The sequence below is a fragment of the Triticum aestivum genome, chromosome 6D (genome assembly GCF_018294505.1).
Source record: "Triticum aestivum cultivar Chinese Spring chromosome 6D, IWGSC CS RefSeq v2.1, whole genome shotgun sequence".
NCBI lineage: Eukaryota > Viridiplantae > Streptophyta > Magnoliopsida > Poales > Poaceae > Triticum > Triticum aestivum.
The window spans coordinates 15,082,692-15,108,789 of NC_057811.1; the positions used below are offsets into that span (position 1 = coordinate 15,082,692).

Consider the following 26,098-nt stretch of genomic DNA (forward strand, 5'->3'; position numbering starts at 1 on the left):
CAAACAAAAGAAGATTTGAATTTGAAATTTGCAGATCAACATCACACAAGTACTGCCATGTGCAGAAAAGTTTTTGGATTTTTTGGCGCAACATGGATTTTTAAAAATGATACAATTCATTCAAAATTTAAAATTCGACAAATTTATGTTTCATCAAAACAAATTATACAATAACGGACAACTGTGTATGCTTGTTATGCAAAGTGTCAAGGTTTTCAAATGTTCTATAGTTTGGAAGAAACAAAAAAGATAAATTTCTATATATGGATAGCACGAATCTTGACGCTAACTGAACGGTCTAGACACAAGACACTGGTATGGAGTACAAAAAATCCTCGCTCTTTTAAGCTTATTTTATTCTCCATATGTTACACAATGCCATTTATTGTTCTGCGCATGTGGTATATTGTAACTTTATATTATCCAACGTATGCATGCTTTCATATGAGCATTAATCGCCAGAGAAAATATTAAACAAATTCGATGAAAAAAATGACCTCGTACAAGGAAAGTATAAGAAGAGACATAGTTTCCCGATAATTCATCTTTAAACTTGGGCTCCTTTGCTAGTGGGTAAATGACATTCGAGGAGCGCGTGACAAAAAAGGCAAAATGAGCTTCGGCCGGTGCGTTTTTTCAAACTTTCTCACATGCCCTTTTTTATTTTGCTGAGAGCAACTCAAATGGCAAACACCATCAAATTTGGCACGGGCATCACGCATGAAAAAAAATCGGTTTTCTTGAAATATTTTGGTACTTTCTGATTTTACTGTTCATTCACGGGAGTAGCTGGACCCAGGAGCTAAATCGCCGCGTCCCGTGGTTTCTCCACAATTTTTTGCTTAAGAAATGAGGGAGTTCCTTACTCTCTCCGTTGACTGGTCCACACAATTGAAGATGAATATCGGAAGTTTTCTCGCAAAAAGAATATTGTTTTGCTAGAACATTACCATTGTTTTGTCTAGTTGCTATGCCTGGACAGCCTTTCGCCTGCTAGGTCTGGACTATCGACGAGACCCAAGGTCAAGATCACAGGCGGCGTGGGAGAATGGATGTCTCTCCAGTCGGCAACGGCGGCATGAAGGAAGAATAGTATGACCGCGGCATCCATATAAGCTAAGCCCATGAAGCGCCTCCCAGGACTAATCAACAGGCAATCGGCAATGGGTTTACACCATTCTTCCTCCTCCCGCTCAGGCGTAGCCTGGGTGCTGCTGCTGATCTGCTTGTGGACGCTGTCGTTCAGAGCACACGGAGGAGGCCCTCGCAAGGTAATTAACCTACATGTTTCAGTAGTAACTACTAGTTTAAGTGATTAGTTAGCTGTGGAGCTGGCTAAGCTACTTAACTGCCTGCGTGCGTGCGTGCGTCTCTAGCTCTACATAGCCTACCTAGGTCATGTGAAGCATGGACATCCCGACAATGTGGTGGCCTCGCACCATGATCTCCTCACCACTCTTCTCGGAAGGTATGTTAGTGCGATCTCTACGGCCTTAATTTGCCTGCCTTTATAGGGTAAGAAAAACAAATTAAACATTGGTATATTTTAGTAAGGAAGGATCTTCGGCCTCTGTGGTGTACAACTACAAGCATGGCTTCTCAGGGTTCGCCGCCATGCTCACCGCAGAGCAAGCAAAACAACTTGCAGGTTGGTGGGCAGTTGTTGTCCAATTGACTTGTCAATTTTGCTTGCATAATTGCATGTGTTGAATGTTGAATAATTAGCATGTGATGTGATGTGTTGTGGGCAGAGTTTCCGGAAGTAATCAGTGTTCAACCGAGTAAAAGGCATACCCCAACCACTACACGGAGCTGGGACTTTCTTGGGCTCAACCACCAGATGATGGGCAGTGATATGCTCCACGGAAGCAACTCTGGAGGAGAGGACGTGATCATCGGGGTGATTGACACCGGTTAGCATTTAAATTGATTAATCAGCACTGCATGCATGACTTCGTAACCCTGTATTTTTTTTCATTATGAAAACATTTCACATCATATCAATTAATTAGGGATCTGGCCGGAGTCGAGAAGCTTCAACGACGCAGGGTACGGGCCGGTGCCATCAAGGTGGAAAGGGAAGTGCCAAGTCGGACACGACTGGGGCAGCAAAAACTGCAGCCGTAAGATCGTCGGTGCACGGTTCTATAGCGCGGGAGTTCCTGACCAGTTCCTCGAGACAGACTCGCTCTCGCCCCGGGACCACAACGGTCATGGCACACACTGTGCGTCCACTGCGGCGGGCTCGGCCGTGGAGGCGGCCAGCTTCCACGGCCTAGCCAAGGGGGTCGCTCGGGGAGGCGCAATGCGTGCTCGCATCGCGGTGTACAAATCCTTCTGGGGCCTTGGCTTTGGGAACACAGCGACCGTGCTGGCGGCCATCGACGACGCGATCCATGACGGAGTGGACGTGTTGTCAATGTCCTTCGGTATCGACGAGAACTCGTTCGGCGTCCTGCATGCGGTCCAGAAGGGGATCACCGTCGTGTATGCGGGGGGTAACGAGGGGCCAAGGCCACAGACCGTCAGGAACGGTGCACCGTGGGCTATCACCGTTGCGGCAAGCAAGATTGACCGGTCGTTCCCGACGATGATCACGCTGGGAAACAAACAACAGATAGTGGTACGTTTTTATTCACATGCAACTGAGGGACTACTTGACTTAGGGGTCTTCTTTATGCTTTCTGGTATTTCGCTCAAGAATGAGAAGCGAACAAACTTTGTTTTTCCTTGCAGGGACAATCTCTCTATTGCCGAGGGAAGAATTCGTCAAAGAGCAGCAGTGGTTTCAAAGGTCTTGTGGTTCCAGTGAGGTAAGTGAATCAAAGATATATATTTTTTTCAAACATTTTTGCGTGGTTAGATTTTGTAAGCATTACTATTCTTTCCCCATCGGTACCCTAACAAGAACATGCTTACAATAGACTAATTCGTACCATTTTCGTGGGTTCTTCTTTTAGTACCATTTTAGCGGGCAATTCCAAATCCGACAAACTTTTCACACTCATTATTCTCACCCTGTTGCTATCCTATAAAGCAAAACACAATTTTTGTATAGTTAGATTGTGTACGCATTATTATTCTTCCCCCATCACTACCCCAACAGAAACACAATTATAGTTCTTCTTTTAGTACCATTTTCGTTGGCAATTTCAAATCCGATAGACTTTTCGCACTCAATATTCTCTCCTGTCGCTATCCTATAAAGCAAAACACAATTATCTTCTTACATCATTTTTGTGGTCAATTCAATCTTTTTCCCTTTCAAAAAGTAGGATATCCCCCTTACCTCTGCATCAATTGATGCTCACAGCCATAGCAATTCGAACTAAAGAAGACTATACTTGACTTAATTTTACCTTCTGTATTTTAGTTGTGCCATGGATATTCTCAATGGCACGGACGTGAAAGGGCAGATCTTGTTCTGCACCATGCAGCCAGGGGATCAAGATGTGTTCCAGCAGGCGTCACAGTACGTCCAAGATGGCGGGGGGTCCGGTGTTATCTTTGCCCAGTATACCACGGACCTAAGCTTCACAGCACTAGATGTCTGCCAGGGCATAGCCTGCATTCTCGTGGACCTTGACATTGGAAAGAAGATCGCCAGCTACATGGACGATGCAAGGTATCCACAAAAACTTTCATTTTTGTGCAATGGGGGTTTGAGTTCGGTCAAGGTGGCATGCGAGCCCCCTTCTGATCGTCGGAGAGAACTTACTTGTTTTGTTTTGTTTTGTTTTGTGAGCAGCTCTCCCATGGCGAAGATCGAACCAGCGCGCACCGTCACCGGGAAAGAGACACTGGCACCAAAAGTGGCGATGTTCTCCTCCAGAGGCCCGTCGCCTGATTACCCCGCCATTATCAAGGTATGTGCCAGCCGCTAAGCTAAAATGTACTGTACTTCATATGCTCCGTGGCAACACAGGTCATCTCAGTACGTTGATACATCTTTTAACAGCCAGACATAGCGGCACCTGGAGTCAACATCTTTGCGGCAAAGGAAAATTCCTACGCAATTTTGTCCGGGACGTCGATGGCAGCCCCACACGTAGCAGGCGTTGTTGCCCTGCTGAAAGCTCTTCACCCAAACTGGTCTTCTGCTGCAATCAAATCAGCCATCATCACTACCGGTAATAATTAAGCACACAGTTAGCACATGCCCACCAATAACTCCGTGCGCCATAATTTCATCTATTTTTGTTGATTTTGCATGGTGGTGAAGCCCATATAACCGACGAGCACGGCATGCCGATACTGGCGGAAGGGCTGCCTCGGAAGATTGCCGACCCGTTCGACTATGGAGGCGGCAACATCAACCCTCGTGGGGCGGCTGATCCGGGCCTGGTTTACGACATTGATCCACAAGATTATGATAAATACTTACGCTGCACCATCATCAAGAGGGCCTCCGTGCACTGCAACGCGACAGGAATGCTACCAGTGTACCACCTGAACTTGCCGTCCATCTCGGTTCCCAACCTAAGGAGTCCAGTCACCGTGTCAAGGACGGTAACAAACGTTGGGGATGTCGATTCCGTGTACCATGTAGAAATCCAGAGCCCTGTCGGAGTAAGGATGGAGGTTGATCCGCCTGTACTAGTGTTTGATGCGAAGAACAAGGTTCACACGTTTCGAGTGAAACTGTCCCCTTTGTGGAAACTACAAGGGGATTACACTTTTGGCAGCCTTACATGGGGTAATGTTGGGAAGGTGGTGAGGATTCCAGTTGCGGCTCGGATTACAATTCAGGATTTCTATGCGGATGTTGCATAGTTAATTGGGCGAAACATGCAAACATAAGATAATATTACATGATTGCATGATTATTCACTTTCACATGCACCTGTTGATTATTATGTGTCACCGTGTTGATCAGAGATGCTACTAGTGAACTTATGAACCCGACTCAACTTCCTTGACAAGAAAACCTCTAAACTCTCACTTGCTTTTATTTTCAGTTATGCAAAAATATAGGACCACTTCATATATATACCATCATCTACTCATTACTTATTGCAACTAGAAGAGCTAGTATTATGAACAATCACACAAGAACTGCTGACACAAGTAGTCTCTTGATTTTAATTTAGTGAGAAAGAGAGACTAGGCAATACATGTACCTCTACGAATTAATGACCTTGATTCTTCACTGAGGGGAGAACTTGCTGCTTCCGCAAAATGATTTACGCATGAGGGCCCAATAACTAGCTGGCCATTATAGGGATTGGAGCAAGTAATAGGCGGCCGCCTAGTCCACGAGAGAAAAACAATAGCAAAGTTATTTCAAACAACCAACGGGTGGTGGTGGGTGAAGGAAATATGCCCTAGAGGCAATAATAAAGTTATTATTTATTTCCTTATTTCATGATAAATGTTTATTATTCATGCTAGAATTGTATTAACCAGAAACTTAGTACATGTGTGGATACATAGACAAACTGAGTGTCACTAGTATGCCTCTACTTGACTAGCTCGTTGAATCAAAGATGGTTAAGTTTCCTAGCCATAGACATGAGTTGTCATTTGATTAACGGGATCACATCATTAAGAGAATGATGTGATTGACTTGACCCATTCCGTTAGCTTAGCACTTGATCGTTTAGTATGTTGTTATTGCTTTCTTCATGACTTATACATGTTCCTATGACTATGAGATTATGCAACTCCCGAATACCGGAGGACCACTTTGTGTGCTACCAAACGTCTCCGATGGTGTTTGTTGAGTTGGCATAGATCGAGATTAGGATTTGTCACTCCGATTGTCAGAGAGGTATCTCTGGGCCCTCTCGGTAATGCACATCACTATAAGCCTTGCAAGCAATGTGACTAATGAGTTAGTTACGGGATGATGCACTACGGAACGAGTAAAGAGACTTGCCGGTAACGAGATTGAGCTAGGTATTGAGATACCGATGATCGAATCTCAGGCAAGTAACGTACCGATGACAAAGGGAACAAACGTATATTGCTATGCGGTTCGACCGATAAAGACCTTCGTAGAATATGTAGGAGCCAATATGGGCATCCAGGTTCCGCTATTGGTTATTGACCAGAGAGATGTCTCGGTCATGTCTACATAGTTCTCGAACCCGTAGGGTCCGCACGCTTAACGTTCGTTGACGATATAGTATTATATGAGTTATGTATGTTGGCAACCGAATGTTGTTCGGAGTCCCGGATAAGATCACGGACATGACGAGGAACTCCGGAATGGTCCGGAGATAAAGATTGATATATGGGATAATAGTGTTTAGTCTCCGAAAGGGTTCCGGAATTCACCGGAAGAGGTTCCGGATGTTTCCCGAAATGTTTGGGAACGAGAACACTTTATTTGGGCCAAAGGGGAAAGCCCACAAGGTTTTTGGAAAGCGCAAAAGGAAGTTTTGCGGAGTCCAGGGGCCAGACGCCAGGGTCCCTGGCGTCTGGGTCCAGACGCCGGGAACCCTGGCGTCTGGCCCTGGAGTCCGAGAAGGACTCTTGCTTTTCGGGTGAAACCGACTTTGTGGAGGATTTTACTCCAAGTTTCTACCCCAAGGCTCAACATATAAATAGAGGGGTAGGGCTAGCACGCAAGACACATCAAGAAACACCAAGCCGTGTGCCGGCAACCCTGTCCCCTCTAGTTTATCCTCCGTCATAGTTTTCGTAGTGCTTAGGCGAAGCCCTGCGGAGATTGTTCTTCACCAACACCGTCACCACGCCGTCGTGCTGACGGAACTCATCTACTACTTCGCCCCTGTTCCTGGATCAAGAAGGCGAGGACATCATCGAGCTGAACGTGTGCTGAACGCGGAGGTGTCGTACGTTCGGTACTTGATCGGGACGGATCATGAAGGTGTACGACTACATCAACCGCGTTGATAAACGCTTCCTATTACGGTCTACGAGGGTACGTAGACAACACTCTCACCTCTCGTTGCTATGCATCTCCTAGATAGATCTTGCGTGATCGTAGGAAATTTTTGAAATTACTGCGTTCCCCAACAGTGGCATCGGAGCCAGGTTTATGCGTAGATGTTATATGCACGAGTAGAACACAAGTGAGTTGTGGGCGATACAAGTCATATTGCTTACCAGTATGCCATACTTTGGTTCAGCGGTATTGTTGGATGAAGCGGCCCGGACCGACATTACGCGTACGCTTACGCAAGACTAGTTCTACCGACGTGCTTTGCACACAGGTGGCTGGCGGGTGTCAGTTTCTCCAACTTTAGTTGAATCGAGTGTGGCTACGCCCGGTCCTTGTGAAGATTAAAACAGCACTAACTTGACGAAATATCGTTGTGGGTTTGATGCGTAGGTAAGAACGGTTCTTGCTCAGCCCGTAGCAGCCACGTAAAACTTGCAACAACAAAGTAGAGGACGTCGAACTTGTTTTTGCAGGGCATGTTGTGATGTGATATGGTCAAGGCATGATGCTATATTTTATTGTATGAGATGATCATGTTTTTGTAACGGAGTTATCGGCAACTGGCAGGAGCCATATGGTTGTTGCTTTATTGTATGCAATGCAATCGCCCTGTAATTGCTTTACTTTATCACTAAACGGTAGCGATAGTCGTAGAAGCAATAGTTGGCGAGACGACAACGATGTTGCGATGGAGATCAAGGTGCCGCGCCGGTGACAATGGTGATCATGATGGTGCTTTGGAGATGGAGATCAAAGGCACAATATGATGATGGCCATATCATATCACTTATATTGATTGCATGTGATGTTTATCCTTTATGCATCTTATTCTGCTTTGATTGACGGTAGCATTATAAGATGATCTCTCACTAAATTTCAAGGTATAAGTGTTCTCCCTGAGTATGCACCGTTGCCAAAGTTCGTCGTGCCGAGACACCACGTGATGATCGGGTGTGATAAGCTCAACGTTCACCTACAACGGGTGCAAGCCAGTGTTTGCACACGCAGAAATACTCGGGTTAAACTTGACGAGCCTAGCATATGCAGATATGGCCTCGAACACTGAGACCGAAAGGTCGAGCGTGAATCATATAGTAAATATGATCAACATAGTGATGTTCACCGTTGAAAACTACTCCATCTCACGTGATGATCGGTTATGGTTTAGTTGATTTGGATCACGTGATCACTTAGATTATTAGAGGGATGTCTATCTAAGTGGGAGTTCTTAAGTAATATGATTAATTGAACTTTAATTTATCATGAACTTAGCCCTGGTAATATTAGCATATCTATGTTGTAGATCAATAGCTCGCGTATAGCTCCCCTGTTTTATTTTGATATATTCCTAGAGAAAAATAAGTTGAAAGATGTTAGTAGCGAAGATACGGACTAGCTCCGTGATCTGAGGATTATCCTCATTGCTGCACAGAAGTATTATGTCCTTGATGCACCGCTAGGTGACAGAACTATTGCAGGAGCAGATGCAGACGTTATGAATTTTTTGACAAAAGCTCGGTATGATGACTACTTGATAGTTTAGTGCACCATGCTTTACGGCTTAGAACCGGGACTTCAAAAATGTTTTGAACGCCACGGAGCATATAAGATGTTCCAAGAGTTGAAATTGGTATTTCATACTCATGCCCGTGTCGGGAGGTATGAGACCTCTGACAGTACTTTGCCTACAAGATGGAGGAGAATAGCTCAACCAGTGAGCATGTGCTCAGATTGTCTGAGTACTACAATTGCTTGAATCAAGTGGGAGTTAATATTCCAGATAAGATAGTAATTGACAAAGTTCTCTAGTCACTATCACCAAGTTACTAGAACTTCGTGATGAACTATAATATGCAAGGGATGACGAAAACAATTCCCAAGCTCTTCGCGATGCTAAAATCGGCGAAGGTAGAAATCAAGAAAAACATCAAGTGTTGATGGTTGACAAGACCACTAGTTTCAAAAAAAAGGGCAAAGGGAAGAAGGGGAACTTCAAGAATAACGGCAAGCAAGTTGCTGCTCAAGTGAAGAAGCCCAAGTCTGGACCTAAGCCTGAGACTAAGTGCTTCTACTGCAAAGGGACTGGTCACTGGAAGCGGAACTACCCCAAGTATTTGGCGGATAAGAAGGTTGGCAAAGTGAACAAAGGTATATTTGATATACATGTTATTGATGTGTGCTTTACTAGTGTTTATAGCAACCCCTCGGTATTTGATACTGGTTCAGTTGCTAAAAGTAGTAACTCGAAACGGGAGTTGCAGAATGAACAGAGACTAGTTAAGGGTGAAGTGACGATGTGTGTTGGAAGTGGTTCCAAGATTGATATGATCATCATCGCACACTCCCTATACTTTCGGGATTAGTGTTGAACCTAAATAAATGTTATTTGGTGTTTGCATTGAGCATGAATATGATTTGATCATGTTTATTGCAATACGATTATTCATTTAAAATTAGAGAATAATTATTGTTCTGTTTACATGAATAAAACCTTCTATGGTCATACACCCAATGAAAATGGTTCGTTGGATCTCGATCATAGTGATACACATATTCATAATATTGAAGCCAAAAGATGCAAAGTTAATAATGATAGTGCAACTTATTTGTGGCACTGCCGTTTATGTCATATTGGTGTAAAGCGCATGAAGAAACTCCATGGGCTTTTGGAATCACTTGATTATGAATCACCTGATGCTTGCGAACCATGCCTCATGGGCAAGATGACTAAGACTCCGTTCTCCGGAACAATGGAACGAGCAACAGATTTGTTGGAAATAATACATACTGATGTATGCAGTCCGATGAGTGTTGATGCTCGCGGCGGGTATCGTTATTTTCTGACCTTCACAAATGATTTGAGCAGATATGGGTATATCTACTTGATGAAACATAAGTCTGAAACATTTGAAAAGTTCAAAGAATTTCAGAGTGAAGTGGAAAAATCATCGTAACAAGAAAATAAAGTTTCTACTCGTGGAGGAGAATGTTTGAGTTATGAGTTTGGTCTTCATTTGAAATAATGCGGAATAGTTTCGCAACTCATGCCACCTAGAACACCACTGCATAATGGTGTGTCCGGCCATCGTAACCGTACTTTATTAGATATGGTGCGATCTATGATGTCTCTTACCGACTTACCACTATCGCTTTGGGGTTATGCATTAGAGACAGTTGCATTCACGTTAAATAGGGCACCATCTAAATCCGTTGAGACGACACCTTATGAACTATGGTTTGGCAAGAAACCCAAGTTGTCATTTCTTAAAGTTTGGGGTTGCGATGCTTATGTGAAAAAGTTTCATCCTGATAAGCTCAAACCCAAATCGGAGAAATGTGTTTTCATAGGATACCCAAAGGAGACAGTTGGGTACACCTTCTATCACAGATCCGAAGGCAAGACATTCGTTGCTAAGAATGGATCCTTTCTAGAGAAGGAGTTTCTCTTGAAAGAAGTGAGTGGGAGGAAAGTAGAACTTGATGAGGTAATTGTACCTGCTCCCTTATTGGAAAGTAGTTCATCACAGAAATCTGTTCCTGTGACTCCTACATCAATTAGTGAGGAAGCTAATGATGATGATCATGTAACTTCAGATCAAGTTACTACCAAACCTCGTAGGTCAACTAGAGTAAGACCCGCACCAGATTGGTACGGTAATCCTGTTCTGGAGGTCATGTTACTTGACCATGACGAACCTACGAATTATGAGGAAGCGATGATGAGCCCAGATTCCGCGAAATGGCTTGAGGCCATGAAATCTGAGATGGGATCCATGTATGAGAACAAAGTGTGGACTTTGGTTGACTTGCCCGATGATTGGCAAGCCATAGAAAATAAATGGATCTTCAACAGGAAGACGGACGCTGATAGTAGTGTTACTATCTACAAAGCTAGACTTGTCGAAAAAGGTTTTTGACAAAGTTCAAGGTGTTGACTACGATGAGATTTTCTCACTCGTAGCGGTGCTTAAGTCTGTCCGAATCATGTTAGCAAATTGCCACATTTTATGAAATCTAGCAAATGGATGTGAAAACTACATTCCTTAATGGATTTATTAAAGAAGAGTTGTATATGATGCAACCAGAAGGTTTTGTCAATCCTAAAGGTGCTAACAAAATGTGCAAGCTCCAGCGATCCATCTATGGACTGGTGCAAGCATCTTGGAGTTGGAATATACGCTTTGATGAGTTGATCAAAGCATATAGTTTTGTACAGACTTGCGGTGAAACCTGTATTTACAAGAAAGTGAGTGGGAGCACTACAGCCTTTCTGATAAGTATATGTGAATGACATATGGTTGATCGTAAATGATGTAGAAATTTTCTGAAAAGCATAAAGGAGTGTTTGAAAGGAGTTTTTCAACGAAAGACCTCGGTGAAGCTGCTTACACATTGAGCATCAAGATCTATAGAGATAGATCAAGAACGATTGATAAGTTTTTTTCAATGAGTACATACCTTGACAAGTTTTTGAAGTAGTTCAAAATGGATAAAGCAAAGAAAGGGTTCTTGCCTATGTTGCAAGGTATGAAGTTGAGTAAGACTCAAAACCCAACCACGGCAGAAAATAGAAAGAGAATGAAAGTCATTCCCTATGCCTCAGCCATAGGTTCTATAAAGTATGTCATGCTGTGTACCAGATCTATTGTATACCCTGCACTGAGTTTGGCAAGGGAGTACAATAGTGATCTAGGAGTAGATCACTGGACAGCGGTCAAAATTATCCTTAGTGAATAAGGATATGTTTCTCGGTTATGGGTGACAAAAGGTTCGTCGTAAAGGGTTACGTCGATGCAAGTTTTGGCACTAATCCGGATGACTCTAAGTCTCAATCTGGATACATATTGAAAGTGGGAGCAATTAGCTAGAGTAGCTCCGTTCAGAGCATTTTCGACATAGAAATTTGCAAAATACATACGGATCTGAATTTGGCAGACCCGTTGACTAAACTTCTCTCACAAGAAAAACATGATCACACCTTTGTACTCTTTGGGTGTTAATCACATGGCGATGTGAACTAGATTGCTGACTATAGTAAATCCTTTGAGTGTTGGTCACATGACGATGTGAACTATGGGTGTTAATCACATGGTGATGTGAACTATTAGTGTTAGATCACATGGCGATGTGCAAGTGGGAGACTGAAGGAAATATGCCCTAGAGGCAATAATAAAGTTATTATTTATTTCCTTATTTCATGATAAATGTTTATTATTCATGCTAGAATTGTATTAACCGGAAACTTAGTACATGTGTGGATACATAGACAAACTGAGTGTCACTAGTATGCCTCTACTTGACTAGCTCGTTGAATCAAAGATGGTTAAGTTTCCTAGCCATAGACATGAGTTGTCATTTGATTAACGGGATCACATCATTAAGAGAATGATGTGATTGACTTGACCCATTCCGTTAGCTTAGCACTTGATCGTTTAGTATGTTGCTATTGCTTTCTTCATGACTTATACACGTTCCTATGACTATGAGATTATGCAACTCCCGAATACCGGAGGACCACTTTGTGTTCTACCAAACGTCACAACGTAACTGGGTGATTATAAAGGTGCTCTACAGGTGTCTCCGATGGTGTTTGTTGAGTTAGCATAGATCAAGATTAGGATTTGTCACTCCGATTGTCGGAGAGGTATCTCTGGGCCCTCTCGGTAATGCACATCACTATAAGCCTTGCAAGCAATGTGACTAATGAGTTAGTTACGGGATGATGCACTACGGAACGAGTAAAGAGACTTGCCGGTAACGAGATTGAGCTAGGTATTGAGATACCGACGATCGAATCTCAGGCAAGTAACGTACCGATGACAAAGGGAACAAACGTATATTGTTATGCGGTTCGACCGATAAAGATCTTCGTAGAATATGTAGGAGCCAATATGGGCATCCAGGTTCCGCTATTGGTTATTGACCAGAGAGATGTCTCGGTCATGTCTACATAGTTCTCGAACCCGTAGGGTCCGCACGCTTAACGTTCGTTGACGATATAGTATATGAGTTATGTATGTTGGCAACCGAATGTTGTTCGGAGTCCCGGATAAGATCACGGACATGACGAGGAACTCCGGAATGGTCCGGAGATAAAGATTGATATATGGGATAATAGTGTTTAGTCTCCGGAAGAGGTTCCGGATGTTTCCCGAAATGTTTGGGAATGAGAACACTTATTTGGGCCAAAGAGGAAAGCCCACAAGGTTTTTGGAAAGCATAAAAGAAAGTTTTGCGGAGTCCAGGGGCCAGATGCCGGGGTCCCTGGCGTCTGGGTCCAGACGCCGGGAACCCTAGCATCTGGCCCTGGAGTCCGAGAAGGACTCTTGCCTTTCGGGTGAAACCGACTTTGTGGAGGCTTTTACTCCAAGTTTCGACCCCAAGGCTCAACATATAAATAGAGGGGTAGGGCTAGCACCCAAGACACATCAAGAAACACCAAGCCGTGTGCCGGCAACCCCGTCCCCTCTAGTTTATCCTCCGTCATAGTTTTCGTAGTGCTTAGGCGAAGCCCTGCGGAGATTGTTCTTCACCAACACCGTCACCACGCCGTCGTGCTGTCGGAACTCATCTACTACTTCGCCCCTCTTGCTGGATCAAGAAGGCGAGGACGTCATCGAGCTGAACGTGTGTTGAACGCGGAGGTGACGTACGTTCGGTACTTGATCGGGACGGATCATGAAGGTGTACGACTACATCAACCGCGTTGATAAACGCTTCCGCTTACGGTCTACGAGGGTGCGTAGACAACACTCTCCCTCTCGTTGTTATGCATCTCCTAGATAGATCTTGCGTCACCGTAGGAAATTTTTGAAATTACTGCGTTCCCCGTGGGAGGGAAGGGAGATGATGGTTTGAACAACCAATGAGTGCTATCACCACGCAACTGCTATTTGCGGCACGATGGGGCCCACCACCAACACACAGAAGGCCCATGTGACAAATGTCATAGGCGAGCAGGGACAAACGCATGGCCCACCAATAAGAACATAGACATGATATTGTAGCTATTAAGAAACAGTATAATGGATTGAGCTATGACTCCTCACAGCATTCCAGACCGTCTGGGCCGTTGTCTGATATCTCTTGTGTTGTTGCTCCGTAGACTTACCTAGGCCCATTGTAGTTAATTGGGCTAGAAGTGCACATCAGGCCAGACCTAGACTTCTAGTAGGCACTGACCGATCTCCGTTGTGAGCCTACTGCTCTTCTCTCATGGTGAAGGAAGCAGCAACGACGCCGGCGGTGGCTACAGCTAGACCACGTTCCAGTGCAAAAGCTTACCTTGATGGCAGAGGCGTTTTACTACCCTTCTTTCTTCTACTAATGGAGCTTAACTCATTCGTCCTCCCTTTATCGGTGAGATTGTATGAGGCGATAGTGTTGGTGATAATGGGCGTGAGGGACTGAGGGTCGACTTGAAACTAACTCACGTGCGTAAGGAACGAATTGACGGCCATGACCTTGCATCTATTTCTGTTTGGGTTCACCACTGCAACTATGCAAAGACGACACGGGTGTGAAGTTCATAAGGATCCCAACTCCTTCTCCATGAAACTTTACTGTAATCGAACTGCCACCGAGCCATGTCCCCGAGCCGGTTTGCATTTTGTCCATGCTATTAAGCCTCCTCGAGGCGCTATGTGCCTTCACACCAATCCCTCCCATCCCGCAATAGGTCTGCCTGCGAGATAGTTCCCGCATTATTTGCCCGGTGAATTGCTCCCAAGCTACTACACCAAGTTCAGTGAATTGCTCCCAAGGCACCACACAAAATATTCATCAGATGAAGCTTTATATTCATGACACAATCATTTCAAACACTCATACTTAGTATATCATATTCATGACACTACCATTTCAAACACTCATACTTAGTAGATATACTGGTACAATATTAATTCGGATAGATATTTCTTCCATTTTTCTATTAAAATGGACGAGCATGGAAACACGCGCCTTCATGTTCTAGTATACTATAGAAAGGTCCACCCACGGCCTCACGCCCTTTCCACGTGTTGCCCGATGTGTGCAGCTGGTTGGGCTAGGACCTAGGAAAGAGAAATAAACATAAACTCTTATATTGTGCTTATTCATATCAAAACAGTATAAAATATCTTGTATTATGCAACAAAGGAGATAAATATAAGATCAAAAGTAGATACTTGACACATTCACATGCCCTAAAATAAAGCCCTAACTCCTAGGGTGAGGGATGAGTCTTGAACCCAAGACCTTGTTTCTCATACCGTATGGAATTGAACTGCGTGCACCAACATGTTGTCCAATCAAGATCTGAACCGATGAAAAAAGAGATGGGCAATATATTTCAATGCTCCGGCCATCTTTCTCCCTTCGTTCCGATGAATAAGGCACATTCCGTTTCGCTGAAACGAGACTTTGACCAAAAGTTACTCTTTAAATATTTGATTTATGTGATACGAAATCACTACCATAGCAAAGTACTTTTAAATACGAATCTAGTGGCACAAATTTCAAGTCATGTAACCTTGTACTTGTGGAGTAATTATTGCTCAAATGCATGTCTTAACGAAACAAAATACACCTTACTTTTAGGAATGAAAATACTGTAGGAGTAGTACTTTCAAGTGTGTATACACCACGTGTGGGTAAGTGTACCCATCATAGAAATGACTGTAAGTACACGATAACGAAACGGGGAATAATGGAATATCACGTACGTACTGTGCCGACCTGTATGTTCTTGCGTTGCAATGATGCATGCTAGGGCGAGTTGCGTCGGCGGCAAGGGATTGCCCGGTGGCTGCAGCCGGCGGTTGGAGGCAGGCACCGCACCGCACGGAGAGTCTGCTACGCCACGAAAGCATCATGTGCCCGGAGATAGCGTGATCATGGAAAGGTACAAGCACGTAGCCACGCTCACAGTCACAGGGCCACACCCACTACTCACCACCCGTATATGCCAATAATTAATATTCGATCACCATGCACACATGCTTAGTTGATCTAATTATGGAGAATCATATACACCATCACTAAACCGTTCGACGGACCATCACCATGCACCCTGGCCCTCCACCTTTTGGTTCCGAATATATCCCTGACACGACAAATTGTTGAAGAATCTACGTATTTCCTCGATGTGTTTGCTATTCATATGGTGACTGGAAAAAAAATCGCCGCGTCCGTTGATTCTTGAAGAAGGCGGCGTGAAGCAGTTGGCCACCATGTCTCCGACGAGGCCGAGCCAAGAGCCCAGAACCGTGCCATAAACGGAATGAAGCTCGGATGGCAGAGGGTCGATGACTTCGTCGGTCGGGTGGGGGGAAGGAGGGGAGGGCTCGTCGAAAGCTTGTTCAGTTAGGCAGGGTTCGAATATGTTTGAAAGGGATTGGGGGGATTAAATCCTTTGCAAGTCAAAAAAACCCCTCAAACCTCTTCAATCCTCTTCAATCCCCTGGCATGGGGATGAACCGAACAGGGCCTGAAGGTGGCGGGGATAGCGCGGCTCGGTGCAATGTCGCCGATTGTGGAAAAGTAGGGGGGTATGGAGGAGGAGCGGGGCGCCCGGAGGAGAAAGAAAAATGGCCGGGAGCGGGAGAGGAAGAATAAACCGCAGCCGTTAGATTTCAATTGATTGAAACTACCCAAAAAAAAAAAATCAGTCGACCCCTTTCCTGGACGGCTGGAATACATACGATAGTCTTCATAGACTTTTAGCGACTTTTCCGGTCAGAAATGGCGACGGGTCGCTATCCCCACATAACGGTCTCATGGCCTACAATCCCACTACGTGCTTCCACGAAGCTGCAAGCTCCTTTGCAGGCCCTGTTACACGCGGCGTTGCGACCTGTCTACATAAACACACCGCACTAGCGCCCAGCCAAAAATGCAGTCCGTCGTTAGCCACACATTTCCAAAGACCAACTAGGACGTCAACAAGTGAAGTGCAGTGAGCGGACGCGGTCGAGCAACCAAAGGATGGCGCTGCACCATCTTGGCCTCCTCCTGCTCGCCGTGCTGCTCCCGGCGGCGGCCATCGGCGCCGACCCGGACGCCGTGCAGGACTTCTGCGTGCCGGACCCCGGGCGCGGCCGGCCCGTGGAGCTCAACCTCATCCGCTCCTACCCGTGCAGGAGCCCGGCCAACCTCACCGCGGGCGACTTCGCCTTCTCGGGCGTGCGCGCGGCGGGCAACTTCTCGGCCGACACGGGGTTCGCGGGGGTGTCCGTCACGCCGGCGCAGTTCCCGGGCCTGCACACCCTCGGCATGTCCTTCGCGCGCGCCGACCTCTCGGCCGCCGGCGGCGTCAACCCGCCGCACTACCACCCGCGCGCCACCGAGACGGCGCTCGTCCTCGCCGGCCGCGTCTACGCCGGCTTCGTCGACACCGCCGGCCGCCTCTTCGCCAAGGTGCTCGTGGAGGGGGAGGTCATGGTGTTCCCCCGGGGCATGGTGCACTTCCAGCTCAACGTCGGCGACCAGCCCGCCACCATCTACGGCACCTTCAACAGCGAGAACCCCGGGATCGTGCGCATCCCGGCCACCGTGTTCGGGTCCGGGATCAGGGACGCCGTCCTTGAGAGGGCCTTCGGGCTCTCCCCCGAGGAGCTCCGGCGGATCGAGAAGAGGTTCGGCGTGCCCAAGAAGGCCGAGCTGGAGGACTAGTTAATTCCTAGTTTACTATACTTCGTTCGTTGCTGGTCGGCCATGGCCGCATGTGCATGATTAGCTGACAGGTAGACTTGTGGGTTGGGAGTATGGGCGATACTACTTATTTCTTTTCCATTTGACATTAATATATACTTGTGGATTTATAGTGGTGGTTGGTAGGGCTCATCCGTGTAATGATATGAAAAGTGTAAGGTATACAAATCTTGAGGCGAGTATATATGATAGTACCAAACAAATTAATGTTCATGTCACTCTAGCTAACACTCACTTCAGCCATGTCTTCTCTTCCTTTGAGATGATGGAGGGGTTGGACCCCGAGAGGAGCTTCAATTCTGGATGTTCTGCTCCCGCCGGTACAGGTGAGCCTGAGCCAGTGGACGTGGTGCGCAACGCGGACAGCTTACGAGGGATCCGCTGGTACCTTACACTTTTCACGTCACGTTCGACAGGTAACCCTGACCATCATAGTTCCCCAGACCAAGGATAATGATATATAGACACCCCCGAAAGTCTGTAGGAAATTTCAGATGTAGCATTTTGCAATTTCAAGAGGTCCTCCCTCATCATATACTAGTATTCACATAACCTTTCTAATCAGTAATATAGTCGTCACTCCATAGTTGTGTTAAGTTTTTTTCTTTTTGAGAGAACATAGTTGTGTTAAGTACTCGTACTAAAGAAGCTTGATGGGTATATACGCGCAAGGGCTATGTCTCCCCTATTGCGAGACGAGCTACCGTCTCATCTCTAGCGTTACTGTTAACGGGACGACCCAATGTAGCTTTTCTGGATCAGTTTTCGAAAGCGACAGGTTTGGACCAGTTTTAGAAGCTTCCATGCGGTTTTTTTTGTTCTTCTTTCATTTTTGTTTGTTTCATGTACTCTTTGTTTGTTCTTTTTTATTTTCCTTCATTTTTTCAAATAAAGTTGACTTTTTAATATATGTTGTACATTTTTCATATACACACGGACCATATTTTTGATACATGTTGAATATTTCTCAAATACATGATGAATATTTTTCAAATACATGTGAAAGATTTTTCAGATACACCTTCAACAGTTTTGGAGTTCATGTTGAACATTTTCTGAATACATGCTAAACAGATTTCATCAAATGCCATATGATATTTTTCGAATAGCGCAAAACATTCGGTCTTACATTATTTTATAAAATGCCATGAAGATTTATTTTAATGGTATGAAATGTATTTCAAATTATGTGAACCATTTGTTTACATTGTATAAATATTCTTTAAAAAATTGTACGTATTTTTGCAACACTAGATCAGCTTCTAAATGCCATGAACATGTTTATGAATGTTATGGACATTTTTCAAATTGTGTGAACACATTGTTCACACTGCATGAATGTTTTTTAAATGTGCGCTTAACATTTTCTTTAAACATAAGTAAATTATTTTCTAAAAATATTTGTATTTTGAATATTTTCAAATATGAAAAGAAAGAATGACCGTCATAAAGAACAGAAGAACAAAGAAGAAGCAAATGTGAGAAAACGAATGAAGAAGCAAATTGCGCCTGCCCACTACAGTGATATATCAGGCGAGAGATCCTTCTGTCTTCCAAATTCTATTTGGCGCCTTAAGTGCCACTTATAGGCATATTGTTACACGAGGCACACACCACACAGCACTATGTAGCAAAATGGCGCGCCTATGTATGGTTTTTTTCCACCGGTATTTAGGAACCTTCCCATGAAGGTTCTGCCGGTTTTTCTGGGCGGGTTTTCTTTTGTTTATTCATGCATGATTTTTCTTATTCTTCTCATTTTTCCTTTTAACTGAATTGTTCTTTGCCTATATTCTTTTATTTTTATTTTTATCAAATGCATCAAAAAAATTAAATTTGAAAAAATTCCAACTTAGAAATCTTTTCACAAATTCAAAAACTTTTACCAAATTTCATGAACTTTGTTTTCGAATTTTGTGATGTTTTTTCAATTTTCTGAACTTTTTCCATTTGTAATTTTTTAAAATTGTTGAACTTTTTTATAATTTTGTGAACTTTTGTCAAATTTATAAACTTTTCAAAAAATGTGAACTATTTTAATATTTTCGTTTTAATACTTTCACTTTATGAATAAATACAGATGTGAATATGGATGTTATTGTATACGAATGCAGAGCGGATGTTACTCGAATGCGGATACATTGGGTGTTTACTCGATTTGGAACGGATATGAGTAATAGCGACATATTATATGTCTAAAAAAGGCAACAACTATGGGACACAAAACAATCAACTTCAAACATACAATAAGTCAATGATAGACATCTTTATGAATAAATACAACTATAATGCATAGTAAAATTTAAGTTTAATCATACAAAAAGTAAAAATTGACCACTTCTTAGACTTCTATGTTGGATAATAATTGCCATATTGGGGCCAGAATTGCTTAAACTAGCTCACTAATATTATTCGGATACTGATATATATCCGGTTCTATATTCATATTTATGTCAGTTCATACCATATTGGGATTTTGTTTTGTAAAATAAATCTGGATACCTTTTATTTTTATTTTAGTTTGAATGCATATGTTTCGAATATGAGTTGGCATTTTCTGGAATATAAATATGGTTGACCAGTCATGAGATTTACAAAACGTAGATCGACTTGATACAAACCTACACCCCCATGTACACTAGAGGCAAGGCCCCCATGACAAAGAAGAGTGAGACCAATTATTTTGCTAACCATTACTGTCACCGACATAACTGATACAACGAATAACGACACATATAAAGAAAAACATAACGGTTCAATCTCCCCAACGTCATGACTTCATAGAGGCCGTCGGAGGTAGGGATCGAACATTCACTAGTGAAAAACAGCTGGGATCTTAAGATGTACTCCCTCCGTCCCACAATATAAGATGTTATTACAACCAACGTGTGAGGTTGAGAGCAGAGAGGTGTCACTGGCGGCTTAGCGTGATGGACATTGAGCCCCGTTATTAGAAAAAAGAGACTTATTTTCTTGATATATGTTTTTTTCCTAAAGTGCACGCGGAGATTTTCTTCCTTCAGGCGAGCACCTGATTGGGCCTGCGCCGAACCGAGATGGATCGGCCCAACAATCCAACAGACAAAGCCCACCACTGCACGGCTCTGCCCCTTATAAAGCGTGGTAGGGTTTCACGCCACTCCGACTTCACCGCCGCCACTCCCATTCGCTCGTCTCCTCCAACCCTAAGCAATGGTATGTCTATGCCTTCCCTGCCAAACCCTGCCCGCTAGTGCCGTCGCGCGGCCCCGTCCGCTCCATCGTCGCATCTTGCCGACCCTCTTCTCTCGTTGTCAATGTTCTACAGACAAACGGTATCGACAGTTTTGGCGAGCGCTGGAGCAAGACCCACAAGTTCTGCATTCATTGTGGCTGCCACAACTTCTACCTCCCATAAGAGCACCTGCTCCTCGTGCGGCGCGGCGTACCAACGCAAGATCCTCATGGATCCTTCCCTAGAGCCAACCACCCTTGAGCACCCAGGCAAGAATAATTTCTCTCTTCCAATCCCCGACGAGCTCCTGGTGGATATCTTCCTCCGCCTACCCACCCCAGCTGACCTTATCCGTGTCGCCGTTGGTTGTGTCTCCTTCCGCAACATCATTGTTGAACGCTCCTTTCTTCGACGCTTTCGCAAGCTCCACACCCTGCCACTCGGCTTCCTTGATGATACCCGAGTCTTCCACCCCACCATCTCGCCTCACCCCTCCCCACCAGCAGTAGGCGTCATCGCGGTTGCCGCTGACTTCTCCTTCTCCTTCCTCCCAGGCCCCACCCATAATTGGGCCATCGAGGACATCCGTGATGGTCGCATCCTCCTCGGTAGGATCCCTAGGGATGGCATTAGTCATCGGGGCAAATTATTTACAGAGAGTGTGGTATGCGACCCCTTTCATCGGCGGTATCCTCTTCTTCCCCCAATCCCTGATGACTGATACGTCTCCGTCGTATCTACTTTTCCAAACACTTTTGCCCTTGTTTTGGACTCTAACTTGCATGATTTGAATGGAACTAACCCGGACTGACGCTGTTTTCAGCAGAATTGCCATGGTGTTATTTATGTGCATAAACAAAAGTTTTCAGAATGACCTGAAACTCCACGGAAATTATTTTTGGAAATAATAAAAATACTGGCGAAAGAATCAAGGCCAGGGGGCCACACCCTTTCCACGAGACTGGGGGCACGCCCCCCTGCCTCGTGGGCCCCCTGGAGCTCCACCGACCTCAACTCCAACTCTATATATTCGTGTTCGGGGAGAAAAAAATCAGAGAGAAAGATTCATCGCGTTTTACGATACGGAGCCGCCGCCAAGCCCTAAACTCTCTCGGGAGGGCTGATCTGGAGTCCGTTCGGGGCTCCGGAGAGGGGAATCCGTCGCCATCGTCATCATCAACCATCCTCCACCACCAATTTCATGATGCTCACCGCCGTGCGTGAGTAATTCCATCGTAGGCTTGCTGGACGGTGATGGGTTGGATGTGATTTATCATGTAATCGAGTTAGTTTTGTTAGGGTTTGATCCCTAGTATCCACTATGTTCTGAGATTGATGTTGATATGACTTTGCTATGCTTAATGCTTGTCACTAGGGACCGAGTGCCATGATTTCAGATCTGAACCTATTATGTTTTCATGAATATATGTGAGTTCTTGATCCTATCTTGCAAGTCTATAGTCACCTACTATGTGTTATGATCCGGCAACCCCGAAGTGACAATAATCGGGGCCACTCCCGGTGATGACCGTAGTTTGAGGAGTTCATGTATTCACTATGTGTTAATGCTCTGGTCCGGTACTCTATTAAAAGGAGGCCTTCATATCCCTTAGTTTCCATTAGGACCCCGCTGCCACGGGAGGGTAGGACAAAAGATGTCATGCAAGTTCTTTTCCATAAGCACGTATGACTATATTCGGAATACATGCCTACATTACATTGATGAATTGGAGCTAGTTCTGTGTCACCCTATGTTATGATTGTTACATGATGAACCGCATCCGACATAATTCTCCATCACCAAACCAATGCTCATGAGCTTTTCATATATTGTTCTCCGCTTATTTACTTTTCCGTTGCTACTGTTACAATCACTAAAAAAAACCAAAAATATTACTTTTGCTACCGTTACCGTTACTTCCATATTACTTTGCTACTAAATACTTTGCTGCAGATTAAGTTATCCAGGTGTGGTTGAATTGACAACTCAACTGCTAATACTTGAGAATATTCTTTGGCTCCCCTTGTGTCGAATCAATAAATTTGGGTTGAATACTCTACCCTCGAAAACTGTTGCGATCCCCTATACTTGTGGGTTATCAAGACTATTTTCTGGCGCCGTTGCCGGGGAGCATAGCTCTATTCTTTGAGTCACTTGGGATTTATATCTGCGGGTCACTATGAGGAACTTGAAAGACGAAAGAACTAAGATTTTTCCCTCAACTACGAGGGGAGGTAAGGAACTGCCATCTAGCTCTGCACTTGATTCACCTTCTGTTTTGAGTAAGCTTGCAACACCTAAACCTGCTTCTGCTATTAACTCTAATATGTCGCATGTTATTGATGATGCCACTTCTGCTATGCATGATACTTATGATGAAACTACTTCTATGCTTGATACTACTGTGCCACTTAGTGAATTTCTTGATGAACAACTTGCTAAGGCTAGAGAGAACGAAATTATTGAAACTGATAATATTGATGAAAGTGATGATGAAGATTCTCCCCCTAAATATGAATTGCGTGTTGTGCCTGAGGGCTATGTTATGGATGAAGAAACTGCTAGAGACTTTCTTGCTTGCAATGATAGAAGTGATCTTAAGAAATTATTAGCTAAGCTGAAACAAAAAACTCTGAATGCTAGAATGAAATATGATCCTGCTTATGCTACTTCACCTATCTTTGTTACTGATAAGGATTATGAATTCTCGATTGATCCTGATATAATTACTTTGGTTGAATCTGATCCTTTCTATGGCTATCAATCTGAAACTGTTGTGGCACGTCTTACTAAATTAAATGATATAGCCACCCTGTTCACTAATGATGAGAAAACTCGCTATTATTATATCCTTAAGATATTTCCGTTCTCATTAAAGGGTGATGCTAAGATATGGTTTAATTCTCTTGATCCTGGTTGTGTGCGTAGTCCCCAGGATATGATTTATTACTTCTCTGCTAAATATTTCCCTGCTCATAAGAAACAAGCTGCTTTAAGGGATATATATAATTTTGTGCAAATTGAAGAAGAGAGTCTCCCACAAGCTTGGGGGAGGCTTCTCCAATTACTTAATGCTTTGCCTGATCATCCTCTCAAGAAAAATGAAATACTTGATATCTTTTATAATGGACTAACCGATGCTTCCAGAGACCACCTGGATAGTTGTGCTGGTTCTGTTTTCAGGGAAAGAACACCAGATGAAACTGAAATTCTATTGAATAATATGTTGACAAATGAAAATAATTGGACACTTCCTGAACCAACTCCTAAGCCAACTCCGAAGAAAAGCGGTGTTCTATTCCTCAGTCCTGAAGATATGCAAGAGGAAAAGAAATCTTTGAAAGAAAAAGGTATTAAAGCCGAAGATGTTAAGAATTTACCACCTATTGAAGAAATACATGGTCTTAATTTACCGCCTGTTGAAGAAATATATGATCTTAATCCATTACCTATTGAAGAAACTCATGGTCTTGATAACCCGACACAGGTAGTAAAGGTAAATTCTCTCTATAGATTTGATGAAGGTGATATTCCTCACTATAAGTCTGCTAGACACTGCTTAGATGAGTTTGACAATTTTATTGTTAAACAAGAAAACTTCAATGCTTATTTTGGTAGAGAATTAAAACGCAATTCTTATATGCTTGAACACTTGAGTGATTATATGTCTAGAGTTAAAGGTGAACTTAAACTCATTAGTAAACATGCTTCTATGGTTACCACTCAAGTAGAACAAGTACTTAAAGCTCAGAATGATTTGCTCAATGAATTGAATAGTAAGAATAATGACTATGCTGTTAGAGTGGCTACTAGAACTGGTAAAAGGACTCAGGAACCTTTGTATCCTGAAGGCCATCCTAAGAGAATTGAGAAGGATTCTCAGAGAACTAATGTAGATGCACCTAGTTCTTCCAAGAAGAAGAAAAAGAAAAATGATAGAACTTTGCATGCTTCTAGTGAACATGTTGTAGACACACCTAAGAATCTAAATGATATTTCTATTTCTGATGCTGAAACATAATCTGGTAATGAACATGAGCCAAGTGATAATGTTAATGAAGATGTTCATGTTGATGCTCAACCTAGCAATGATAATGATGTAGAAATTGAACCTGCTGTTGATCTTGATAACCCACAATCAAAGAATCAACGTTATGATAAGAGAGACTTGGTTGCTAGGAAGCACGGTAAAGAAAGAGAACCATGGGTTCAGAAACCCATGCCTTTTCCTCCCAAACCATCCAAGAAAAAGGATGATGAGGACTTTGAGCGCTTTGCTGAAATGATCAGACCTATCTTTTTGCGTATGCATTTGACTAATATGCTCAAAATGAATCCTTATGCTAAGTATATGAAAGAAATTGTTACAAATAAAAGAAAGATACCGGAAGCTGAAATTTCCACCATGCTTGCTAATTATACTTTTAAAGGTGGAATACCAAAGAAACTTGGAGATCCAGGAGTACCAACTATACCTTGCTCCATTAAAAGAAATTATCTTAGAACTGCTTTATGTGATCTTGGAGCCGGTGTTAGTGTTATGCCTCTCTCTTTATATCGTAGACTTGATTTGAATAAGTTGACACCTACTGAAATATCTTTGCAAATGGCTGATAAATCAACTGCTATACCTGTCGGTATTTATGAGGATGTGCCTGTTGTGGTTGCAAACGTTACTATTTTAACGGACTTTGTCATTCTTGATATTCCCGAGGACGATAGTATGTCTATTATTCTTGGAAGACCCTTTTTGAATACTACAGGGGCTGTTATTGATTGCAACAAAGACAATGTCACTTTTCATGTTAATGATAATGAGCATACGGTACACTTTCCGAGGAAACAACCTCAAGTTCATAGTATAAATTCTATTGGAAAAATTCCATCGATTATTTTTGGAGGTTTTGAGTTTCCTCTTCCCACTGTCAAAAAGAAATATGATATTCTTATTATTGGGGATGTGCATATCCCCGTTGAGGTAACATAGTGTTATTCGAAATTTCTCCAGTTCCATGTTATTCGGAATGAGTTTGTTAACAAGACTTGATCAACCTTGTTAGTGGATTCCTTTTGATGAGCATGAGATGGATGAAGTTAGAAGGCACAACCTTCTGTACCCTCTCTTTTACTTTCTGTTATTTAGTTGAAATAAAGTAAAAATAGTATTTTTCTGTCTGTTTTCTGAATTATCCGTGCAATATAAAAATACCCCGAAAATAAAAGTTCTCCAAATGCCCTGCCAATTTAATATGATTTTTTCTGAAATATTTGAGAATATTTGGCA

The 26,098-nt window shown here is 43.5% G+C and overlaps 2 protein-coding genes across 2 annotated transcripts; both read left to right on the top strand.

Moving 5' to 3' along the window:
* Positions 1-979: 979 nt before the first annotated feature.
* On the top strand, positions 980-4,877 carry LOC123143100 (subtilisin-like protease SBT3.8). The gene is made up of 10 exons (XM_044561913.1): positions 980-1,271; positions 1,377-1,468; positions 1,551-1,648; positions 1,752-1,913; positions 2,013-2,623; positions 2,737-2,813; positions 3,374-3,625; positions 3,749-3,866; positions 3,959-4,130; positions 4,223-4,877. The coding sequence occupies exons 1-10, from the start codon at positions 1,125-1,127 to the stop codon at positions 4,771-4,773; spliced, it is 2,280 nt and encodes a 759-aa protein (XP_044417848.1). The 5' UTR covers positions 980-1,124; the 3' UTR covers positions 4,774-4,877.
* An 11,882-nt stretch (positions 4,878-16,759) lies between these two features.
* LOC123143101 (germin-like protein 2-4) lies at positions 16,760-17,812 on the top strand. The gene has a single exon (XM_044561914.1). It carries the CDS (start codon positions 16,874-16,876, stop codon positions 17,558-17,560), a length of 687 nt encoding a protein of 228 aa, XP_044417849.1. The 5' UTR covers positions 16,760-16,873; the 3' UTR covers positions 17,561-17,812.
* The last annotated feature ends 8,286 nt before the right edge of the window (positions 17,813-26,098 follow it).

Bases quoted from the DNA above. Each gene is read 5' to 3' on its own strand.
- LOC123143100 (XM_044561913.1), top strand. From the start codon at position 1,125: ATGAAGCGCCTCCCAGGACTAATCAACAGGCAATCGGCAATGGGTTTA. The intron at 1,649-1,751 runs GTTGGTGGGCAG...TGTTGTGGGCAG, and splicing joins GCAAGCAAAACAACTTGCAG to AGTTTCCGGAAGTAATCAGT. The intron at 3,626-3,748 runs GTATCCACAAAA...TTTTGTGAGCAG, and splicing joins AGCTACATGGACGATGCAAG to CTCTCCCATGGCGAAGATCG.
- LOC123143101 (XM_044561914.1), top strand. From the start codon at position 16,874: ATGGCGCTGCACCATCTTGGCCTCCTCCTGCTCGCCGTGCTGCTCCCG.